Source organism: Convolutriloba macropyga, chromosome 3 (genome assembly GCF_964194025.1).
Source record: "Convolutriloba macropyga chromosome 3, txConMacr16.3, whole genome shotgun sequence".
In the NCBI taxonomy this organism is placed as follows: Eukaryota; Metazoa; Xenacoelomorpha; order Acoela; family Convolutidae; genus Convolutriloba; species Convolutriloba macropyga.
In genome coordinates, this window is record NC_134470.1 from 68,944,001 (window position 1) to 68,969,252 (window position 25,252).

Consider the following 25,252-nt stretch of genomic DNA (forward strand, 5'->3'; position numbering starts at 1 on the left):
GGTTGTGTCATCTAACGAAAAATGCTTTGCTAAAAAGTCAGTTGCCGAAATCTCTTTGTAAAAGGAAACGACAATAATCGGTGTTCCAATAAACAAAAACAATAGTGTAGAAAAAATCATTGGCGGATTAGTTGTTCAGAAAAGGGTCTCTGACAAAAAAAATTCTTCAGAAAACGGTCTGTGACCCAAACTCTTTTGATACTGAAATAATAAATAATCGAAGTTGTGTCAAGACGAAGAGGGTTTATGACCGAAAAAAAAACACTGTTTTCCGTAATTCTTTGTCAAAAATATGTTGTTGATGAAAAAGGTTGTCTTAAAAATTTGTTCAGGAAAAGTCACTCACCAAAAATGTCAGGGATTAAAAGCTGGATGATGGAAGTTTGGTTTGTCAAAGTTTCCCTGTACGAAGTTTTTTTAATACAGAAGAATTCAGCAAACAAAATTTGTGAAGTGTAAAACATCCAAAAGGTGCCGATGCAAAAACCAAACTTAGGTACCAAAAAATTATATGACAAAACTGAGGTCTTGAAATAAATACAAATTTTTTAGCGCTCAGTAGAGAACATTTTCTGATTAAGGGCTCTTACTAATAAGTTTTTGCATAGAAAACTTGACAGGTATATATTTTTCCGTCATTATTTTTTTTCGAGGAATGTTTTGTTAATATTGTTTATTTTGTCCACCTCAGTTTTGTGTTTGATGACTTCTTAAAAGCATTGGCAAAGGCTTGCCAACGATTCCTTTTTATCAGCACATTCCTCGTATTAGACACATCCATCGTGTTCTCATTAGCACATTCATCCTCTTTATGAGAACCGGAATTAATTGCCTCACCAATGATCTGTTTTTTCTTCTTTTGAGCTGTTGTATCTTCAGTTTCTTCAGGTTCTTTCTCTGTCTTTCTTTTTTTCTGTTGTGCGATCTTCTATTTTTCTGTTCCTCAAGTGTTTTCTCTAACTTTGATATTTTTGCACTCACATTTTTGCTTTTTGCACCTGGTCACTATCTTGCACTTTCTCTCATGATTTCGGCTTCTTTCTTTTTCCAAAACTGTCCCATTTTCCTTCATTCTATCACTTTCTTTTTTTTCTTGCGTTCTCTCTCGCTCACTTTCCTTTTTCCTCCTTTCTCTCTTTCTTTTCTGGGTTGTTCTTTTCTTTTTTTCTGATTTTGATTCAATTTTTGTTTCCTATTGTTTTTCTTACGGTGGGTTCCTGATGTTCTTATGGTTTTTGTTGTATTGTATTCTTTCTGTTTTTTCCTCTCTCATCTATTTTGATTTTTCGTTCTCTTCTTCTCGTTAATTCCCTTTTCGCTTTTGGCTCCCGTTGGCTTTCTCCCAGACTCTTGTTTTTTTTTCTGTTTTCCTTCACTGCATTCAACCTTCTTTTGTTCTGTCTTTTTTTTTTCGCAATTTTAAAGCTGTTTGCCCTCCGACTCATTACATGTTTCTGCTGCTATCGATCTCTTTCTCTCCCTCTTTATACCTCATTCTATCCGTTTTGATTTTTTTAGTGCTCTGTGAGAACGTCTATTACTCTTAACTCGAATAAAACCTCTCTTCTTCTCTTTGACATATTTGGCTCTCTTCATTTTTTTAGTGTGTCCAAAGTAGTTTTGCAAAAAACTCATTGGAACGATCGCATTTACACCAGTTATCACGAATAAGTGTTTAATGAACTATCAGTAGTTAACGTTTCAAGATGAGATGCATTCAGATAGCCTTTACGGACCTGCTAGTGAACAATGAAATGTATTCGTTTTTCTTGATTTTTAAAATTTTTTTTCGACTTTCAAAAATCAGGAATGTCTTTTAATTACATTGTTCCGTACATTGTCCATATTCTTCACATTCTAGTTAGTATCATTCTAGCTTTTTCCTGGCACCTACATTTTTTTCGGTGTATTGATTTTTTCGGTTGTTACAAAATTGAATCATTTCAGATTTTTCTTAGATTTTCGTAATTTCTTTGTTTTGCAATTGTTGTCATTCAACATAAGGCAGTACTGAGAGTTTGGTAGCAATCCTTTTCAAAAATTTCCACTTCTTACTATTTACTGCAACTTTCTTCCGGCCTTGGTAGTAATTCAAACGATTTTTTGCCTTTGAATATTCTGCTACTTATGTCTTCTATGATCAATTTAATTTTGCAATTAGTATGAAATCATGTAGTCTAGCATATGTACAACAAACAAGAATTATGTGTTGTTTTTTGTCTTAAATGCAGTGATTAGAAATCTAATTGTAGTGGTTTTCTGGTACTTAAATTTGAGCATTCTTTTTGAAAAATTTATCGTAGTTTCTTGATTATTATCTGCCGATTGCTTTCGCGATTTTTTTGAGATTAGTATCATGAGCTATTTGAGGGCAATTGATGGCCTTGTTTATTTTTTCAGTTGAGCAGTTATTTGACCATTTTGACTATTTCGGACTTTTTTCGACGTTACCAAACGTTTTCAATAATATCAAATTTTGCTGCATCTTGTTTCTCTCGGTGACAGTGTTTTAAGTTTCACCAATTTATAGATCAGACCTGGGGAGGTAATGAGTTAAAGGTTTGATACAAAAGGTAATGGCTTCCGCTGCAATAAAGGTTTTTGTTTGTGAATTTTTGACGCTTCGAGTCGCTTCCGGAATTCTTCCGGCTATGTTTTTTTTATTTCGTCGTCATGATTTTTGGTACGACCATATGACGTCACAGCCACTTTTTGTTCATTCGTTCATGCAATTTCAACTGAATTGCATGTGTGACGTCATTTTTCGCTCTTAGTGGAGCGAGTTTTTTTGTTCATGCGCGTGATTAAATTTTTGGTCACACTTGACTTACCTCACTCTCAAAAATGACTTCCTCACTTTGAAATTGACTTTTATTTACTTTAATTCAAAGAGATAAGGTCAAATGGGTGTGTGTCACTCTAAATGAAGGTTAATTGAGATCAGCTAATAGAGGCAGCAATAACTTATACAGATTTTTAATCAAAATATAACAGATCAGCCTTCAATGAAAAGACGGGTTTTTTTGGTCTGTCTTTTTTACTGTTTTTTTTAGACTGACGATCTACGAATCTATTGCGGCTATTTTCTGGCAATCTGCCAGCTATGTTATTCCATATAATAACCGGGGGAGACCGCAAACATCTAATAAGACACATGAAATTAGAAAGAGATTGAACCGTAAGGAATTGATTGGATTGTTTTGGCGCGCTCTTTTTAAGATCTCTTCACGTCAATGAGAAGTCAGAATAGAGTGGTCATTCAGGTCACGCTAGAGTAATATAGGGAGCGTAAATGGAGTAAGTTTCAAATGCGATTTCTTTCCAGCTTTTTTAAAAGTGATGTGATAAATTGGCGTTTGAACAAATTTTCGGTTTTTGAAAGCCAGGTTTGTTTTACAATTGGGCTTTGTTTCCGGTTTTCTTTTTTTTCTGGTTCTCTTAAGTAATTGCTTTGAAAGGTCATACATGTGTTCTTATATTACAAAGAAGATTTTTTGAACTCATCAAAATGCAGTAATTGTTTTTGACTTCGACCCTGTTTGTTTTAATCGAATAGCATTGATTTTTTTGGGTTTTGTCAATATTTTTTGTTGTACTGTTTATTAGTCTCTGTAATGACTGGTCTCATTGGCAGACTAGTGAGGCATTGTAAGAGCAATGCTATAGTTTTAATTGATATTTAAAGGTTTTTAAACTACTCTGTCACAACTTGTTTTTCAAAGATTGTTTAGCAAGGATTTTGTCTTGACGATTTTTTTAGTTGTATTTCTTGTTAATAGCCGCCCTAATATTCTCAGCCGGCTATTATAGCGCTCCTATTTTTTTAAGTCGCTTTACCTCATTTTGCCGCTTTTTCAACATTTTGCGTAATATCTTTTTGACTTCTCTAGGCTAGTTTCTCTCTTCTCTCATTCTGCTAAGAGTGATTTTGAACATCAGTTGCTCAGCAAAGCAATTCAAAATGAACAGAGTCAGTATAACAAATTGAAGTCAGAAGTAGAAACGGGATAAACCCATAAAGCCCAATTTTAGATGCCCGCTATTTGAACGTCGTTCCTATAAGTCTTTGTTACCATCTCTAATGCTTATTGGTATTGATAGTAGCCCCTGTAGCATCTCTCTAAGAAACAGAAGTACGTTATGTTCAACTACGAAATGCCATCAAAATAAATCGGACTTAAAAAATGTTTTTGTACAAAAATCTTTTTTCAATATCTTCTATTCTTTCAATCCCAATTATGCTTATTGGAATCAACGGCGGCTATTTTCCGGCAATCTGCCGGGTATGTTTGTTGTTTTTGTTATCAATTATTCTCATTAAAAAATCTAATTAATTGTTTGAGTTATTAGTTAAATCTGGTCATTAGTTTTTGAATGTTTCTTTTAATAAACTATCAGCGAATGTTTGAGTTTGCTTGTGTTTGTTGTTGCTTTTAAACTTTTTTGATTTAATTATTTTTGTAGTTTGGCAGCTTTTGTTGTTTTGCTTGTGGTCCACCGAGTTTTCTCAAATGAAACAGTTCTCTTTGATTTTTTATTGCGGCGTTATTGTCGTCAAATTATCGGCGTCAGTTATTAGCTGACTCTTTGTTGACTTGGATATCATTTTACGAAATTTTTTTTCCGTAAACTTTTGAATCAGGCCGTCATTTTTTGTTCTTTTTGTCCCTTTTTCACCTAAAATGCTAATGGCTGTTATGCCTCCGGATGTTTTTTCTGTCGGTATCGAGGATTTAAGTAGTTTTTTGTTTTCTTTTTACTCCACTTTTTCAAAATTATTGATATATTCCAAATGTCTCATTTTTTGTCTTCCTTGCTTTGTCTGTTGTTGATTTTCATAAGTTTGTTGTGTTGTGGACTTAATCTCAGAACATAAAGCGTCAACATTTGTTTTTTTGATTTTCCTTGAAACTCTAGTTTTTTGAAAAATTTTTTTTAATTGTATTAAAAGTTGTTTGTTATTTGACCATATAGGATCATGTGCTTTGTTGATTTTCAGGTCCATTTAATTATGGAGTATAATTTAAACTGAATTCTTTGGAGTGTAATTCAAGACTTGCCCAGCTATGTTTTTTGTCGAATAAAAGTTTTTAGCTTTACCTTTGTTTCTATCTCGTTCAAAACTTCGCCTGAAAATTTTTGACTTCTCTGGGCTAGTTTCACTCTTCTCCAATTCTGCTCGAAATGATTTTAAGCAGCTGTTGCTCAGCAAAGTAATCTAGAATCAGCCGAGTCAGTATCGAAAGCGAATTGGAAAACAAAACCAAGATGATCCCATGAATCCAATTTTCTTGTTTGCTATTTTAATCGTATTCCAAAAATCGTATTCATCACCGACCGAAACCTGACATTTGGGCTCCTGAAGCTAACTTTAAAAATCAAATCACTTTTGTACATTAAAACGGTGCATCCGCCCAATTTTCCTGTGTATAATTAAGATTTAGAAAATTTAGAAACGTTGTAGTGGCTGGCGTATGTATGTGATGAAATTGTATGTCAAATAATTAAATATTTTTGCTACCAAATAGTCGCTACTTATTTGAATCAAGTTTTGAGTCGCAGCTTTGTGAGATTTTTACGAGTATTGAAAAGTAGCTCAAACAAATACAATGGAAATGCAATCGACCTTCTTCGTTTTTATGACAAATGTGTATCACATTTAATTTAAGTTTTAAAATTAAATATGAAATTTGTTTGGTCTTAAAGTTTTTCCGGCAAAATGGTTTTTCAATTTCTCTTAACGAAGTTTGAAGCAATCATTGTAGTGGTGTTAGTCTATGCCAAAATTTCTTGACTGTTTTGACTATTACGCCATTGCCTTTTTTTGTTTTACGTGATCTTATTTTCTATCATGCAGAAGTGTCGACAGCTGAGCTCAATTGGCGACAGATCGCTACTAAAGGTCAAATGAAAAGTTTTCCATAATGCTTCAGCGTTGGGTGGGCAACAATTGAGAATTTTGCTGAAAAGTTTTTGTAACCATATTTTGTGTTTTCGTTTTTTCCTCCATTTTCTCGGTGTTTCCTTTTGAATTATCTCTCGAATGACATTTGAATAGGACGCAAGATGTGGAGAACCCTTGTTTTTGGAGTCGCAACTTGAAAAGAATTTTCAAAAAGTTTATAGGTTTCAGCTTTCATGTGGAGTCGAATACGGAGACTTCTGGCTTTATGAAATCTGTTTACACATTTTGATGATTTTTGAAGTCTAATTTGAGGGGTGACTTTGTTCGCATCGCAACATGAAAATGAGCGAATAGCATTGATTTTTTTGGGTTTTGTCAATATTTTTTTTGTTGTACTGTTTATTAGTCTCTGTAATGACTGGTCTCATTGGCAGACTAGTGAGGCATTGTAAGAGCAATGCTATAGTTTTAATTGATATTTAAAGGTTTTTAAACTACTCTGTCACAACTTGTTTTTCAAAGATTGTTTAGCAGGGATTTTGAGTCTTGACGATTTTTATAGTTGTATTTCTTGTTAATAGCCGCCCTAATATTCTCAGCCGGCTATTATAGCGCTCCTATTTTTTTTATTTCGTCGAATAAAAAAATGTTTCGCTTTACCTCATTTTGCCGCTTTTTCAACATTTTGCGTAATATCTTTTTGACTTCTCTAGGCTAGTTTCTCTCTTCTCTCATTCTGCTAAAAATGATTTTGAACATCAGTTGCTCAGCAAAGCAATTCAAAATGAACAGAGTCAGTATAAAAAATTGAAGTCAGAAGTAGAAACGGGATAAACCCATAAAGCCCAATTTTAGATGCCCGCTATTTGAACGTCGTTCCTATAAGTCTTTGTTACCATCTCTAATGCTTATTGGTATTGATAGTAGCCCCTGTAGCATCTCTCTAAGAAACAGAAGTACGTTATGTTCAACTACGAAATGCCATCAAAATAAATCGGACTTAAAAAATGTTTTTGTACAAAAATCTTTTTTCAATATCTTCTATTCTTTCAATCCCAATTATGCTTATTGGAATCAACGGCGGCTATTTTCCGGCAATCTGCCGGGTATGTTTGTTGTTTTTGTTATCAATTATTCTCATTAAAAAGTCTAATTAATTGTTTGAGTTATTAGTTAAATCTGGTCATTAGTTTTTGAATGTTTCTTTTAATAAACTATCAGCGAATGTTTGAGTTTGCTTGTGTTTGTTGTTGCTTTTAAACTTTTTTGATTTAATTATTTTTGTAGTGTGGCAGCTTTTGTTGTTTTGCTTGTGGTCCACCGAGTTTTCTCAAATGAAACAGTTCTCTTTGATTTTTTATTGCGGCGTTATTGTCGTCAAATTATCGGCGTCAGTTATTAGCTGACTCTTTGTTGACTTGGATATCATTTTACGAAATTTTTTTCCGTAAACTTTTGAATCAGGCCGTCATTTTTTGTTCCTTTTGTCCCTTTTTCACCTAAAATGCTAATGGCTGTTATGCCTCCGGATGTTTTTTCTGTCGGTATCGAGGATTTAAGTAGTTTTTTGTTTTCTTTTTACTCCACTTTTTCAAAATGATTGATATATTCCAAATGTCTCATTTTTTGTCTTCCTTGCTTTGTCTGTTGTTGATTTTCATAAGTTTGTTGTGTTGTGGACTTATTCTCAGAACATAAAGCGTCAACATTTGTTTTTTTGATTTTCCTTGAAACTCTAGTTTTTTGAAAAATTTTTAATTGTATTAAAAGTTGTTTGTTATTTGACCATATAGGATCATGTGCTTTGTTGATTTTCAGGTCTATTTAATTATGGAGTATAATTTAAACTGAATTCTTTGGAGTGTAATTCAAGACTTGCCCAGCTATGTTTTTTGTCGAATAAAAGTTTTTAGCTTTACCTTTGTTTCTATCTCGTTCAAAACTTCGCCTGAAAATTTTTGACTTCTCTGGGCTAGTTTCACTCTTCTCCAATTCTGCTCGAAATGATTTTAAGCAGCTGTTGCTCAGCAAAGTAATCTAGAATCAGCCGAGTCAGTATCGAAAGCGAATTGGAAAACAAAACCAAGATGATCCCATGAATCCAATTTTCTTGTTTGCTATTTTAATCGTATTCCAAAAATCGTATTCATCACCGACGGAAACCTGACATTTGGGCTCCTGAAGCTAACTTTAAAAATCAAATCACTTTTGTACATTAAAAAGGTGCATCCGCCCAATTTTCCTTTGTATAATTAAGATTTAGAAAATTTAGAAACGTTGTAGTGGCTGGCGTATGTATGTGATGAAATTGTATGTCAAATAATTAAATATTTTTGCTACCAAATAGTCGCTACTTATTTGAATCAAGTTTTCAGTCGCAGCTTTGTGAGATTTTTACGAGTATTGAAAAGTAGCTCAAACAAATTCAATGGAAATGCAATCGACCTTCTCCTTCGTTTTTATGACGAATGTGTCTATCACATTTAATTTAAGTTTTAAAATTAAATATGAAATTTGTTTGGTCTTAAAGTTTTTCCGGCAAAATGGTTTTTCAATTTCTCTTAACGAAGTTTGAAGCAATCATTGTAGTGGTGTTAGTCTATGCAAAAATTTCTTGACTGTTTTGACTATTACGCCATTGCCTTTTTTTGTTTTACGTGATCTAATTTTCTATCATGCAGAAGTGTCGACAGCTGAGCTCAATTGGCGACAGATCGCTACTAAAGGTCAAATGGAAAGTTTTCCATAATGCTTCAGCGTTGGGTGGGCAACAATTGAGAATTTTGCTGAAAAGTTTTTGTAACCATATTTTGTGTTTTCGTTTTTTCCTCCATTTTCTCGGTGTTTCCTTTTGAATTCTCTCTCGAGTGACATTTGAATAGGACGCAAGATGTGGAGAACCCTTGTTTTTGGAGTCGCAACTTGAAAAGAATTTTCAAAAAGTTTATAGGTTTCAGCTTTCATGTGGAGTCGAATACGGAGACTTCTGGCTTTATGAAATCTGTTTACACATCTTGATGATTTTTGAAGTCTAATTTGAGGGGTGACTTTGTTCGCATCGCAACATGAAAATGAGCGTTGAAGTGAGCGATAGTGCGGTCAAATTGCGGACGGTATTGAATTGCCAAAGAACCGGTTGTGCATATTTTTTGTCTGTTTGGATTTTCAATCTTTTTTGGTCCTTTTTTAATAGGCTAAATGGCTATTGTTTAGGCGCTCTCCTTTTTTATTAATTGCTCTCAATCGAAGTTTGTAGCAATTATATTAGTCCTGCCGGTCTTTTTTATGCGATTTTTCGCTTGACAAATTTTTCGTCTGACGCTTTTGAAGTTTCGTCCTCAAAAATGGGATAAACAGTAAGCGCCCAGAGGACATTAAGTGCTCATAGAGCCTTTCAGCTCTGTTTCAGCTCAAACTGTTTTGGAGACTTATACTTATGGTGTGAAGCGCGGTTCTGAGAGGTTGAAGACAACCCCTCCCCACTGTTGACCCCACCCACCACCGCGCTGTTGCCCTCCCACCCCACTGTTTCCCACCCCCTCCCCATCAGCCCCCCAGTGCCACCCCTCCTCGATCAACTGCGAACAATCGCTCCCTAAAAACACTCAATTTTATACCAATTTTCACAATTTTTTTCAAGCTTTTTGAAAGTTTTTGTCAATTTTTGAGTTCTTTCAGCCTTAGGTGTCAAGGAACCTCCTCTAGGTGTTTATAATAGGTTACTGCGTAGTTTCTAATGGCAGTGGAATGGTTTAAATTTTTTAACATCACGAATTTTTGCATTTTTTTGACAAAACGTGCAAAATTTTTCAATTTTTTTGTCTTTATTTTTCATTTTTCACGTCTTTCCAGACGCAGGGGCCAGAAAATGTCCTTAAAGGTTTGATAATAAGTTATTGAAGGATTTTTTTGCCATGGAATAGCTTTCATTTTTTTTAATATAACGAATTTCAGCAATTTTTTTTATAAAACTTGCGTTTTTTCAAGTTTTTTGAAAATTTTTGACATTTTTTGGGTTTCTCCAGCCTCAAGAGCCACCTCCTTTAGGGTTTGATTATTGGTTACTGCATAGCTTCGAGATGTAATGGAATGTTTTTCGAGATTTTAATATCTGCAATTAAAAAATAGCAATTTTTTTAGGTTTGTTGAATTTTTTTGACTTTTTTTATCATTTTTCCGGCACCAGGATCCAAGAGATCTCCTCCAAGATGAAATGTTGTTGAAGATTTTAATATCTTGAATTGCAGAAAAGTTTTGAAATTTGCGATTCTTTTTTTCTTGTCTTACATTTTTTCGCTGTCAATAACTATTGTTTAGCATGCTTCTTTGAGACAATATTTTGAAATATATTTTTCGAATTTTTAGTACTTATGGTTTTCATTGCCAACTTTTATTGGTTCTCTGACAGTGGAATGATTTAGGTGATGAAAAGAGGTTTCCAAATCTGCAATACTTTGACTCTTTTTGCTTTTCGTTCGAATGGCTCTCTGCTTTCTCTCTACGCTTTCTGATAAAGGTCTGAAGGTCGTATGAGTTTGCATGTTTTGCCCTACGTAGTTTTTCGTCTTGATTTACATTTTTTTGTTTTCGAGATCAATTTTCACGTGTCGCAATCTGATTTGTTTTCTATTGTTTTTAACAACATATTTTCTTAAACTAATAATTTCTTAAGCTGAATTTTGTGAATTGAGTGTATTACCATACTATCTGGTATTATTTAACACTGATATTAATGTCAACTGACTCCACATCCTTCCAATGTGATAAAAGGATTCTTTTTAAGGAGGGATGGTAATAATAATAGTGGATGTTGGAACAATTCAAGTGAGCCGATCAATTTTCTTTCAATACGTTTTTTTGTAAACAAGTTGATTTTCGAAATCCGTATTATGTTGTTCAACATGTCTCTGAACTCATTTATGCTCATAATCCGTTGCTATCTCTTCTCCGAAACACGTAAGTCTGCGGGCTAGCTGTTTGTTAGAGGAGGCTATCTGTAGCAACAAAATCCTTCCCGGTAAGGAAATGGTGTAAGAGGACTGTGATTCTTAGTACCTTAACGCATAATTGATTTTAAAAAATCTTAAATTTCTTATTTTCCTATACGCCACAATTATTTGGTGTTTTAAGCTTTTACGATAACCGCTGATTTATTATTTTTTCGTCATGATTTGGGTCAAATTGCGGACGGTATTGAATTGCCAAAGAACCGGTTGTGTCTCTTTGGATTTTCAATCTTTTTTGGTCCTTTTTTAATAGCCGCCGTCAGCCTCTTAAACGGCTAATGTTTAGGCGCTCTCCTTTTTTTTAATTGCTCTCAGACGAAGTTTGTAGCAATTATATTAGTCCTGCCGTTCTTTTTCATGCGATTTTTCGCTTGACCAATTTTTCGTCTGACGCTATTGACTTTTCGTCCTCAAAAACGGGATAAACAGGAAGCGCCCAGAGGGCATTAAGTGCTCTTAGAGCGTTTCAGCTCTGTTTCAGCTCAAAATGTTTTGGAGACTTTTACTTATGTTGTGAATGGCGGTTCTTAGGTTGACGGCACCCCCACTGCCCCCCCTATTGCCCCCACTCCCCACTCCACTGTTCCCCATCCCCTCCCCATCAGACCCCCGGTGTACACCCCCGCCTCCCGTGCTATTGATGAAGAACCGATCGCTATAAACACACAATTTTATACTAATTTAAGCAATTTTTTTAAAGTTTTTTGAAAATTTTTGTCATTTTTGTGTTTTTTCAGCCCTAGGTGTCAAGAAACCTCCTCTAGGGTTTTATCTTAGGTTACCGCTTAGTTTCCAGTGGTAGTGGAATGGTTTCAAAATTTTAACATCACGATTTTTTTTGCTTTTTTTGACAAAACGTGCAAATTTTTCCAATTTTTTTGACATTAATTTTATTCACTTTTGCGGACGCAGGGATTTTTCGTTTGACAGATTTTTTCGTCTGACGCTTTCGACTTTTGTCCTCAAAAACGGGAAAAACAGGTAGCGCCCAGCGGGCATAAGTGCTCTTTGAGCTTTTCAGCTCTGTTTCAGCTCCAACTGTTTTGGAGACTTATACGTATCGTGTAAAGGGCGGTTCTTAGAGGTTGAAGACACCCCACCCCCACTGTTGACCCCTCTCCCCCGCTCTTGCCATCATCCCCCCACCATGCTGTTGCCCCCCACCAAACTGTTGCCCACCCCCCCCCCACCTCCCTCTACATCATCCACCCGGTCCAACCCCCCCCCCCCCCCACCTCCCTCTACATCATCCACCCGGTCCAACCCCCCCCCCCCCCCCCCCCGTGGCTCCGTTTGAACAACCGATAGCTAAAAACACGCATATTTATATTATTTTTCACAATTTTTTCAGGCTTTTCAAAAATTTTTGTCATTTTTTGAGTTTTTCAGCCCTTGGTGTCAATAAACCTCCTCTACTGTTTTCTTTTAGGTTACTGCATAGTTTCTAGTGGTATTGGAATGGTTTCAACATTCAAACTTCACGAATTTTAGCATTTTTTTGACAAGACGTGCAAATTCTTTCAATTTTTTGATGTTTTTCATTATTCACTTCTTCCCAGATGCAGAGGCCAGAAAACGTCCTTAAAGGTATGATAATAAGTTACTGAAACAATTTTATTTGCCATGGAATAGCTTTCATTTTTTTATGACAAATTTTATCTATTTTATTTGATAAAACCTGCATTTTTTTCAAGGTCTTGTTGGTTTTTAGGTTTCCCCAGCCGCAAGACTCGAGAAACCTCCTCTAGGGTTAAAAAGTAGGTACTGTATAATTTTTAAATGGAATGAATTGTTTTTTCAGATTTCAACACCACGAATTTCAGCAGTTTTTTTTGACAAAACTTGCAGTTTTTAATTTTTTTTAACATTTATTGTCAGTGTATTATCGCTATTGTCAGTTTATTTGTCATAACTGTCATTTATTCAGATGAGGTTTGACAATGAGATACTAAAAAATGTTTGTTGGCCATGGATTAGTTACCACTTTTATCACTAATTTTAGTAGTTTTTTTGCAACTTCTAATTTTTTTCAAGTTTTTTGAAATTTTTTTTATCATTTTCTTGGTTTCTCCAACCTCAACAACCACATAACCTCATAAAGTTTGAGTTTAGGTTACTGCATAGCTTCTAGATGTAATGGAAGGTCTTTCAAGATTTTAAGATCAGCAATTTTTAAAATTATTTGCAATTTTTTCAAGTTTTTAATCTTTTTGACATTTTTATCATTTTTTCCGGCACCAGGGTCATAGGGACCTCCTGAAAGGCTCCAGGAAAAGCTCTCGCATAGTTTCTAGATTCATGGAATTGTTATCAATATATTAATGACCCCAGCTTTTGCACTTTTTTGATAAAATTTAATTTTTAATTTTCGAAATGTTTTATCATCTTCCAAGTTTATGGTGGCTTTTGAGCCATTAAAACTAATTAAAGCTTAAAATAGTGATACTGGATAGTCTTTTGAGATGATTAAATGGCTTTGAAGATTTTAATGTCTTGAATTTTAGCAAGTTTTTGTTAAAATTTGCGATTGTTTTCAAAATTTTTCATTGTTTTAGTCCTTTTCTGAGTTTAATTATCCTTACTGGCCAACGAAGTTTTCAGGTCCTGCAGATGGTTTATTCGACATAACTCAGGAGAGAACAAATAGTTTTGAACATTTTCACTGCAAAATCTGGAAGCTTTATTTTTAAATTTTGCAATATTTTGCAAATTTTTTAATTATCAGTTTTCTATTTGATTTGTTTACTAACAAAGCTAGAAAACTAAAATTTGAAGAGTCGAATCAGGCTAGCGCTAGCTTCAATAAACCGTGGCTAGCTATTGACAAAGCCAATCGCTTGCCGGTCTTTTGAGAGCATTTCGCGCGACGTTAATCGGTTATGTTTTAAAATATTGTACATTAAGTATTTTCTTCCTTGTCTAGTTAGGATAATGGTAAGCAGTGGGGCTGTTTCCGGAATTCTATGGGGTATATGTTTAATTGCTCTCGTAGAGAAGCAATAATTGTAAACGTGTGTCTTTTTAATGCAAAGTTTTTGCTTGACGTTTTGGCTTCGAGTGACTTTTACGCCCTTGACTTTTTGTGGCTGTTTACGCCCTTGACAATTTAATTCTAAAAGTCAAATGAAAAGTGCACCGAAACTGGTCCCATTTTGCACTTTAAATCTTAATAGTGGTATATGTCAACCACTAATGTAGTTATACTTATGGTGTGAAGGGCGGTTCTTAGAGATCACCCCCCCCCCCCCCCACTGTTGCCACCCCTTCAGCCCCTGTGCACCCCCCTCCCCCGCTGCGCTCACTTACGCCCCTTCAATTAAGCTAAAGCTAGACTATCTACTGACGAAGCCAACCGCTCGCCGGCCGGTTGTTTGAGAGCAAGTCGCCTGACGTTAGTCGGTTATGTTTTAAATGTTAACATTGTCATGTTTTAGCATCACGATGTCACGATTTTTCTATAAAAGGCAGTCACAGTTTAAACTTTGGAGAACATCGCTAAAGTTCATTCGGAATTATTATTTTGCTCAACAATTTGATTGAAACAGCGAGTTTAATCGCTCCCAAGCATTGTTTGTGGCAATTATATTAAACCCGTGGTCTTGTCTTGCAATTTTTTGCTTGGTGGATTTTTGTCTGACACTTCCAACGTTTCTTCCTTCAAAAATGGGATAGAAAGGTAAAGCCAGGAAGGCAAGAAACCGCTGAACGGCTCTTTTTGAGTTTTGCTCTGCTCTGCTATTCGGCCATTATGCTACTAGGCTTCGGAGCTGCCGAGAAAACGTAAAACCATTGTCTTAATGGCTGTTTTGATCCCCTCATTACACCCCTTTCTCCGCCCCTTATGCACCGCCTTGTGCTTGTCTCATCAAACCCAATCTGTTACCGAAGCCAAACGCTTACTGGTCGTTTGAGAGCGATTCGCCCGTTGTTATTCAGTTATGTTTCATAATTGTTACCCTGATTTTCTAATTGGCTTATATGTTTGTGTATCCATATTTCTTCAAATATATCTGAAGAGAATATTTAAAATAAGAAATAAGCTCTGCGATGAATTCTGTTTAAAACATCAGAGTTGAATTGATGTGTTTAGATCGTATATTCGGGCAATATTTGTTACCAACAGACGTCTAGATCCTACGAAAGATGCATCGGTGAGCACTTAAATGGTAGCCGTGATTATAGATCACATCCAGTGTCGTATTTAATTTGACTTTGTTTTGTATAGGTAGTCTTGGTCAGTATAGCTCCTCCGAAGGGCCGAGAACATCCACTCCGAATAATTGAAGAAACTTCACAGGCCTGCTCAACTAGCGAGAGCTTTTGTGAGTTTTGTTAATTCTAAGCTGGTTTTCCATGAATTTAAAACAGAAAATTTATTTTTTTTGTCTGAAGAAAAATTGGATGCTAGATATCCTTTGAAGTTCTCAATTTGAAAATGAGTCTGTTAGCTAAGTTCTGAAGTAAAAAGTGAACATTTCAAGTGCTGGTAAAGCTGGTTATTTTGTTCAATTTCGATGATTTCAGATCGGGTTATTCCTTGTCTAAGTTGTCATCTTATTACAGATCTACTGCAGGCTACGACGGAAGATGAAGACCCGTTACTCTCACCTAGGGAACAGTTTGACCTTTATTTAAGTGGATTAATCCAGCCGTACTCTATAGACGGTAATTTCCAATTTTTACTTTTTACTGTTTTGCATTTCTGACATCCCAAAGCGCTGAATCAGAAGTTTAAGGAGGAATATATAAAGTGTTTTTGAAGATAATAATTAATGCTAGACAGGCACGGTAAGATTTCCGTAAGATAAATAAATTTAAGTTAATGTACAATTTTCACATTAAGTACCGTGGATTGGAATCAAGTGTTCCTGGTAAGTTCACTGGAAAGATTTGGAGACGGTGAACAAAATGCATTTTCACTGTCATAAATTTTTATAGCTGCGAAGCTGTAAGCTGAGCGTAGCTATATTGCGGTGCTCTTGGTTTTTTACAATTCAAAGAATTTGAATTGTATTGGGGCGCTGTCTTTTTTTTTTAAGATCTGTTCACACATTTTCATGATTTTTGAAGTCAAATTGGAGTACTGATTTTGGTCACGCCGAAACAGGAAGTGGAGCGAAAAAGCGAGTGGTTTTGCGGCGTGAAATTTTTTCGATCTAAATTTAAAGTAGAGTGAGAAAACGGGGTTTGAACAAAAATTCGCTTTCTCGCTAGTGGTTTTTTGTGCACATGCGGCAATTTCACTTTGATTTTTACGGTTTTTTCAATTTTTTGGATCGGATTTTTTTCTAAATGGTTTTCCCAATCTATTCATAGTCCGTTCTTGGTCTAGTTTTCTGTTTAGTCAATGAAAATTCTTTGAATTGTACGTCAGGACTTGTCCTGCTATGTTTTTTTTTGTTTCGTCGTCTGACGCTCTTTTTCGTTTTACATTTGCTCACACAGCAAAGCTGAAAAAGTCAAATTTTCTGAATGACTTCTTTCTCTCACTAACGGCATTTGCGCGCGTGACGTCATTTCTCACTCGCTTTAGCGAATGTTTTTAGGTTATTTGCGTGATTAAATTTTGATCAAACGTGACTTACCTCACTCAATAAAACGACTTTTGCACTTTAAAACTTAAGTTTAATTTGAATTTGTTTAAGGTCAAAGGAACTGATTTGTGCAGCAAAGGTCTCCAATAAGAGGCTTCTGTAGGTTGAATTTTAGCAAGCTTTATTAATTTATCGCTGAATGTTTTTTAGCCTAGTTTTTTGAGCGGAGTCGATTTTTTCAATTTAGATCTGTATCTGTTTCTATCTCTATTATATGGCACGCAGATCTATTCTTTCGCAGCTATTCCGGCAACCTGCTGGCTATGTTTGTTTTTTTTGTCGTGTTACGGAATATTGATAATTTCAGAAAATCCTGATGTTCCTGAATACTTGCTGTCGTTATACTTCCGATACACTTTTCTTGAGACCAGATCGCCCTCTCACAAGGATGGACAGTTTGATAACTTGTTTGTGACTAGTGGTCCAGACAGTGATTTGGAATTCGATCATTGCGTTGAGCAGGTCAGTGATAGCTTTTCCTTCCAGGCTAGGGGAAATCTTTTGCAGAGAATGGGAAATCGTGATCTCTTATGTACATGACCGAAGCTCCGAGCTAATTTTCCCAAAATTTGCTGTTATAACGGTCTTTTCGGGCCAATAATTTCAAGCAATTCATTTGCTGATATTTTTGAAGGTAACGGAAGTTTAAAACATAATTTTTTAAGAAGTAACGGGATTTTGGCTAATAGAACCAGATCTTACACTAATTTAATCGGGTTTCAGGCCGAAAGCATCTTCAGGCAAATATGTCCAAGTGAAGAATTCCTGCCGAGGGCACCGGATCCGGGAGACGTCATTATTGGCGAACCAAATGAAGTGGCCAATGATAACTTAATGAAGGAGCCTCAGGATTGCGAGATCCCAGTTGAAAATGATGGTGACGTTTCCAATTCCCAGAAATCAGCTGAGGCGGAGTGTGCTATGGAGACTGAAAATCATAAACATGAAATTGTCGAAGAAATATCGAACGAATGAATGCGGGCAACAATAATTGCAATGATAGACGCTTTATCGATCGGCCATGAAGTAAGACATCGCTTGATTTGTCATTACTTGCGTTTGTTGAGTTTCAGGGATATTATAATTGATTGACCTGTAGTTTTGTATCATTTTGGTCTGAAGTTCTTTGAAAGTGAATTGTTCTCGTGTTCAGACAAGGCCTAAAGTGGCAGTCACCAGAATTTGTTGCGGACCAGACAAGGGACGTATCACCTGATATTGTGAATTACAAGTCAGTTCAGAATCATATTGGCAAAACTTAAGCATTTATGTCATCAGAAATCATTGCTACTATTTACAGAACTGTGAACTGAATGAATGACGACTTTCTTCTCTCATAACGTGTGGTGCTTCTGCTTTCTCTCTCTCTCTCATTTTGCTTAAGTAAGTTGTGCCTGCCCTGAGCAAGTAAGAGCACAAGTAAGGTTCATCTTAATTTCTATTGTAATATTATTAATAGCCGCCCTCATCTTCTCAGCCGGCTATTATTGCGCTCGTATTTTTTTTACGACTCGAAGAGGAGTATTGGTTTTCTTAAGGTTTTTTTTTACCGGAAATGCTATTCGTTCAGACGCTGTTTTGACCTAAAAGCGAAAGTGAGTAAAATTGCCGTGTGAACTAATTTTTTCTGAGCGAGAGAAGTTTTTTGATCATGTGCCGCGTTTAGTGAATGACTTTGACTTTAAAAAGTAGTTTTTGACTGAATGGCACATGTAGATAACCGTTTTTAGCCGTTTTTTCGTCTAAGTGGCCCAGTTTTTTTGCCTGTAATTTGGTTTTTAGAAATAAATTTTATTCGATGCTATATTGAAAATTCAACCTCAGAAATTGATACCACAGTGTTTTGCAGAGCCCGAAAATCAGTTTCAAGTTCAAAATTGGAACATATTTCTTGATTTTTTTGTTAGTTTTTGGCTTTTTTCTATTAATTTCTTCATTTTTGGATCTTCTAACCGTCTTTTTGTCAAAAATCAGATAATATGGCAACTTCCTTTTGACAATTAATATACTCAACGCCTCTTTCTACCTCGGTGTAATTTTGTTTTATAAAATTGTACATTTGCTAATCCGATTTTGGTAGTTTTTTTTCCGATTTTTTTCCGTTTTTTGTTTGTTTTTTGGTTTTAATCACAAGAAATATTTTTTTGTGCAACATGAGGGACTTTAATTTCGTTTCAATACAATATCAATCTTTTTTTGGCGTTAAGTTTTTGAAAAACACTTAAAACTTTTTCGTAAATGCAGTATTAAAAATTTTTTGACCTTTTTTTCAAAATGTTTCAATTTTTTTATGTTTGAATTCTGCCTTTTCCTATTCTTTGTTCTCTTCAGGAGAATAGATCTTTGCATCGGATGACTCGTTATCTTTTCTAGGTCTCGAATAATGAACAACGAAATATATTCGTTTTTCTTGATTTTTAAATTTTTTTTTCTACTTTCAAAAATCAGGAATGTCTTTTAATTACAGTGTTCCTTACATTGTGTCCATATTCTTCACATTCTAGTTAGTATCATTCTAGCTTTTTCCTGACACCTACATTTTTTTCGGTGTATTGATTTTTTCGGTTGTTAAGAAATTGAATCATTTCAGCTTTTTCTTAGATTTTCGTAATTTCTTTGTTTTGCAATTGTTGTCATTCAACATAAGGCAGTACTGAGAGTTTGCTAGCAATCCTTTTCAAAAATTTCCACTTCTTACTGTTTACTGCAACTTTCTTCCGGCCTTGGTAATAATTCAAACGATTTTTTGCCTTTGAATATTCTGCTGCTTATGTCTTCTATGATCAATTTAATTTTGCAATTAGTATGAAATCATGTTGTCTAGCATATGTACAACAAGCAAGAACTATGTGTTGTTTTTGTCTTAAATGCAGTGATTAGAAATCTATTTGTAGTGATTTTCTGGTACTTAAATTTGAGCATTCTTTTTGAAAATTTTATCGTAGTTTCTTGATTATTATATGCCGATTGCTTTCGCGATCTTTTTGAGATTAGTATCATGAGCTATTTGAGGGCAATTGATGGCCTTGTTAGTTTTTCAGTTGAGCAGTTATTTGACCGTTTTGACTATTTCGGAATTTTTTCGACGTTACCAAACGTTTTCAATAATATAAAATTTTGCTGCATCTTGTTTCTCTCGGTGACAGTGTTTTAAGTTTCACCAATTTATAGATCAGGCCTGGGGAGGTAATGAGTTAAAGGTTTGATGCAAAAGGTAATGGTTTTCGCTGCAATTAAGGTTTTTGTTTGTGAATTTTTGACGCTTCGAGTCGCTTCCGGAATTCTTCCGGCTATGTTTTTTTACTTCGTCAAACTTTTTTTCGCTTTACCATTTTGCCGCTTTTTCGACATTTTGCGTGAAATCTTTTTGACTTCTCTAGGCTAGTTTCTCTCTTCTCTCATTCTGCTAAAAGTGAATTTGAACATCAGTTGCTAAGCAAAGCAATTCAAAATGAACAGAGTCGGTATAAAAAATTGAAGTCACAAATAGAAACGGGATAAACCCATAAAGCCCAATTTTAGATGCCCGCTATTTCAACGTCGTTCCTATAAGTCTTAGTTACCACCTCTAATGCTTATTGGTGTTGATAGTAGCCCCTGTAGCCTCTCTCTAAGAAACAGAAGTATGTTCAACTACGAAATGCCATCAAAATAAATCGAACTTAAAAAATATTTTTGTACAAAAATTTTTTTTCAATATATTCTATTCGTTCAATCCCAATCATGCTTATTGGAATCAACGGCGGCTATTTTCCGGCAATCTGCCGGGTATGTTATTCATTGCTCGACTAGGATCGAGTGATGTTTCAATTAATTTTCAATTCAGATTTCATTAATTTAAATTCTTTTTGAGGTACCCGTATTCTTCTCACAGGCAGTAGCGTCAAACAAGTAAAGTACACTGACAAGTACAGTATGCTTTAAATTTGAACTTAATATCTGTTTTTCCCGAAGGAAATTTGATTGCTTAAACAATTGGCCTTTGTTTCATTGCATAAAAAAATTGGCCAACTGTAAGATATATTTGTGAGCTATATAATTTTTAAATAATTGCTACTTGGAGAACCAAACAACAAAGCGTACGCAGTTTCAGTAGAATCATGTGCAACTCTGATTGAGGTTTATCGATTCAGTAAAGAAAGTGATCGATCGGGCCGTGTTTGTGTATTTTTAAGGACTTTTGTCAGATTTCTTTATAATTGACAAAGAAAAAACGATTTTATGGTAAAGTAAGGAGTTCTGTGAGGGAAGTTTTATTATTATTCATCAACTAATTGGACTCTTATGAAGATGTGAATATATTCATTTTAATGTCTGTTTTCAGTTGCTCTCGAACGAAGTTTGAAGCAATTATGGTAAACGTGTTTTTAATGCAAAATTTTGCTTGATCGTTTTCTTCTTTAACATTCTTTCAGTTCCACTTCTGGGGTGACTTTTTCACGCTTGACTTTTGATTATTTGAGTAATTTGAATTGAGCGTATTTAGATAGAAATTAAGTCACTAAAATAAAACCATTGTGATCAAAATCCGTACAAAGCACGGGTAGCGTAATGGTTATCCCCTACCGACATCCGACAGTTTCAAAACAATTCCAAAAACTAAAAAAAATAGTCCCAAAATTTTCAATTTTGCAAATAGTCCTAAAATAGTCTCAAAGTAGTGAACAGACAAAACAGTCCCAGACAAAAGAGTCCTAAATTGCAAAATAGTCCCAGACAAAATAGTCCGAAGAAAACAGGCAAAACAGCCCCAGACAAAACAGTCCGCTGAAAGCGCTCGGTAGGCAGATCAAAAAGAATTGGAGCTTCCATCTTGAAAGCTTTGAAGTCGGAAAATCAAAATCACCGTGGTGCGCAGTGGTAAGTGCTCTGGACGCACATTCGGAGGTCGCTGGTTCGAGCCCGAGTGGGGAAAAATGTTTTCGCAAAAATAAAAAATTGCGGGGAAATCAGATCGGAAGTGGTAAAAACTGGGAAAAGTGTTTAAATCCGGAGAACCCGGCCACGGGTTGTTGTGAGAGAGGAGAATATGAGAAGCTAGTTCATGATCGACTTTTTGCAATAATCAAATCGCTACTAGCGTTGTTTTTAAACTTGAAAAATTTTAATAGAAAATGAGTGAATTGAATTACAGAAACTAAAGGATTACAATAACAAAAGCAACACCTGTTAGAGTTTGATATTATAACTTCAGACTTCCAAAAAATCTATCATATTCTGATGCTGGTACTTTTGAACAAGTTCTTGTAAATTTGCATCATTTTTTGCGTAATTTGCTTTCTTTGGCCTCTTTACTTGCTGGCTAGCTGTTATCTCCACCATTATATCTGAGTTTTTTTGTTCGTCTTTGCTTATCTCAATCAGTTTGGGCTGTTGAGGATGTTTTATATTGACCAATTTTACAAAGTTAATGTTCCACAGAATTGTTTGTTCGGGCATAGCACTTCTTTATGCGCTCACAGCAATTCCATTGTTCAATCGGAAATCGAGGTTTTGTCTCTGTCCAGTAGAGTTGTATCGGCCGATTTAATTGTCTTCAAATCAGTTGAAAATTGGCTGACATTCGTCTGGGCAAGGTGACTGCAATTTTTCATTGCTGGAATATTGGCTGCTGTTTCTTGTTTCTCTCTAGATGTCTTTTTGGGCAGCAAATAAGACATCAACTTTGTTTGGCGGGGTCTCGTCAGCAATTGCTGCTGTCTTTTAATCGTGGTGCTCTGTCTTTTAACGTTGAGTGGAATTTTCTCTTTTCAATATCTGCTGGATCAGGTAAATAGCTATGAATTGTGATAACTTTGTTATGCCTTCTTCGTTATGCCAAACATCGTTATGCCTTCTTTTATATGCTTTCCAATTAAAACTAAACCTGTCATTGATTTTAACAACTAGTTTTGCGTCCCCTTTTAATATTTTGATAATTTGATTCCGTTTAGCTTAATTTTGGGATTAGCTTTCGTTAAATAATGCGTTGAGTCAAAATTTGTAAAATTTTGGGATTTGTTTCTGGTTTTTGGAACTGTTTTGCCTGGGTGTGTGTTGTCTGGGACTATTTTGCAAGTTAGGACTATTTTGTCTGGGACTATTTTGTCCGGACACGCCGAGAGTACCCTAGTTTATGCACCATATAAGTTTCCTTAGCCTCTTAATCGTTTGCATCGCCAGTCGTTCGAGAGCGTTTCGTCCGACGTTTTTTGGTTTTTGCTTCCTTTCCAAAGTTTTTGTTACGAACCTTTTATCACCCTCTATTAAGATCTATCTTTTGTTTAAGCTTTAATGGGCCCAGTAAATGAATTTGCGCTTGACATTAGTTTTTGTGGCTTGGCTATTTGCCCTTGACTATTTGTGGTAAAAAAACACTCGGAGTGCGCTTTTTACCACAAATATTGGTTTTGTACTTTTTACCACATTCTTTTTCTCACTATTAACCTGATTTTTGCTTAATTTATTTATAGTATTTTCAGTCAACTGAAGGCAACGCATACTGATTTTTTAAAATGATGATGGAATCTCTAATTGTTCTTACCAGTAACATGAAGTTGAACCTTTTAACATTTTTATTTAATAGCCGCAAAGCGATAGCTGTGGCTTCATTGGCCTTGGTTGTTTTCGCCGTCAAAGTTTTTGTTACGACCATATGACGTCACGATCACTTCAAATCTGCTTTTTTTTTCGTTCATGCACGAAATTTTAACGAAATGCGTTTGTGACGGCCTTTTTCAATTTTTAGTGGAGCAAATTTTTTCGTTTATTTGAAAGATTAAATTTTGATCATACGTGACTTAATCCAAAATGGCTTTCTGCACTTTCAGATTGATTTTTGCTTGCTTTAATTCAAGTATATAAAGTCAGCTGAGTGTATCCACTCTAATTGAAGGGTATTTGAAGCAAATTTTCCATCAGGGCGATCGACGGCAATCAAAAATAACCTTTTTGTATAGAAAACTTTGAATGATTTTTTTGTCTTTTTAGCATGCCAATCTTTGAAAGTTCAAAGAAGTCCTGAAGAATGTTTGGTTTATTTTTTTTCACTTTTCTTGCTGGCGGTAACCGTCAGGGTTGCATATGATTTATGAGTGCACGTCGTAGCAATTCGGACGAGTTTTGATGCATCTTGCTGAAATGAGAACGTGAACTTGTGTTGTACTTTGCCTGATAACTTGTCCAAATTGAAATGTTCGTGTTACAAGTTTGTATGAGCGCCGCCAAGTAAGTATTCTCCAACCAGATGAAGGCGAGAGATTGAGACAAGAATATTGACGGGGCATCTTCCATCCAATTCAAGTAAAAGTTTTTTAATTTGACAGTGATAAAAGAAGTCATCCAATTTTAAGAAGAATGCTTCATTTCACATTTAGATGAGTGAACAGTTCCATACGACAGCTAAATTCTCAGCTTTATATGAGTGTAAGCATCTGATGAGGTTTCCAGCATTAAACTAGGGGATTACATAGGAACTTTCAGAATTTGATAAAGCGAACGCAGTAATTGAAGTCGTGTTCAACAAACTGGTTGTATTGGCTAATCAAGATTTTTTCTGCACAGAAGGGCTACTTTGTCGGCTTACCAGTTCGTAGAGATTGGAAATTTTAGCGTTTAACTAGGCTTGAGAACAAAAACATGTGAAGTAAAACGAAACTCAACATGCTTGTGTTTGGACTGGCTGAAGAAACAATCAATTGTATGGGGACCAGAATAGGAACTTTCTTTTGTACCTGAACGAAATTTTTGTTCTCATTATCATGTGTGAACAAACTAATGCTTGTTTTTTCATTTAAAATGGTTTATATAGCCTGATAAGAGGTGGGACTGACTAGGCACAACAATTTAAATGTAACTTGATAAGGTGAAGGGTGAAAAGGCTGATTTGCACGTGAACATTTTAGACACAACGTGGACATGGTCACCGAAAAAAGCAAAACTCTTGAAAAGACCAGTCTGAAATGTGGGGAATACGAAAAATGGCAGCTGAGAAGAGTCAGCTGTTGCCTAATGCTGTTCTGCAGCGGCTAAGCAGAAAACACAATATTATTAAGATGTAAAGTTGTCAATTATTGAGGGTTATAATTAATCTGCTAGAAAGATATGCATTTCGCACATATAGACTGTAAACTTATCTGGTCATTTATGACAATGTAAATGACGACAGGCTGAGTTTACAATGTAGCCCTGAAGTGTTCCAAGTATGTATAGCGCTCGCCAAGTAAGTTCATCTCTTCTCTGCCTCATCACCAGAAGAACCTCTTGCTGATCAGGTCTCTTCAGCTCATCGTTCAGCCTCATAGCAAGTGAGCTAAGATTGAACTTTTGATATCACGATAGAGCCTAAATTCCTGAAAAGCTCGACTCATTGAGGTTCCAAATCAAGATTCTTATCACCTTAAGAATTAAAGAATACCTACAAATTCGTAGGACTGGAAACATCGTAGGAGTTAATAAATTGTTAAGATGAGGGAACGAACTGTTTCAACTTGAATTTGCGGGCAATATTTGCCTTTTCGGGTGTTTTGGGGTAAAGCGAACGCAGTTCAATAGTCAGTTGGCTGAAAACTTGAGTTGGATTACCGCCTTATTTTAATGATCCATGCATTTATGCGTCGAAGATTTGCAATGCAAGTGCGCTGATAGCAGTTGAAAACTGTAGGAGACATACACAAATTCTCTGCCATGTGACTCTCTTTGCACCTTCAGTGAATTATCAAGCAGGTTATAGTCTTTGCCCATGAGTACATTTAGATAATCGGTTACGG

General features: G+C 35.4%; 1 protein-coding gene across 3 annotated transcripts in view; it reads left to right on the forward strand.

Moving 5' to 3' along the window:
* LOC142336404 (rab proteins geranylgeranyltransferase component A-like) overlaps nucleotides 1-17,995 on the forward strand; it is a 94,593-nt gene extending 76,598 nt beyond the window's left edge. The window contains exons 12-18 of one of the 3 annotated variants that reach the window (XR_012758904.1): nucleotides 15,002-15,062; nucleotides 15,137-15,233; nucleotides 15,475-15,576; nucleotides 16,813-16,967; nucleotides 17,229-17,531; nucleotides 17,659-17,736; nucleotides 17,806-17,995. Coding sequence is in view for 1 of the 3 variants with exons in the window: in XM_075385205.1 (XP_075241320.1) it covers nucleotides 15,002-15,062; nucleotides 15,137-15,233; nucleotides 15,475-15,576; nucleotides 16,813-16,967; nucleotides 17,229-17,480 (667 nt within the window). In the remaining 2 variants the exon portion in view is untranslated. Of the gene's footprint in view, nucleotides 1-15,001; nucleotides 15,063-15,136; nucleotides 15,234-15,474; nucleotides 15,577-16,812; nucleotides 16,968-17,228 lie in introns of all 3 variants that reach the window. The other 2 variants (XR_012758903.1, XM_075385205.1) reach the window with 2 other exon arrangements.
* The last annotated feature ends 7,257 nt before the right edge of the window (nucleotides 17,996-25,252 follow it).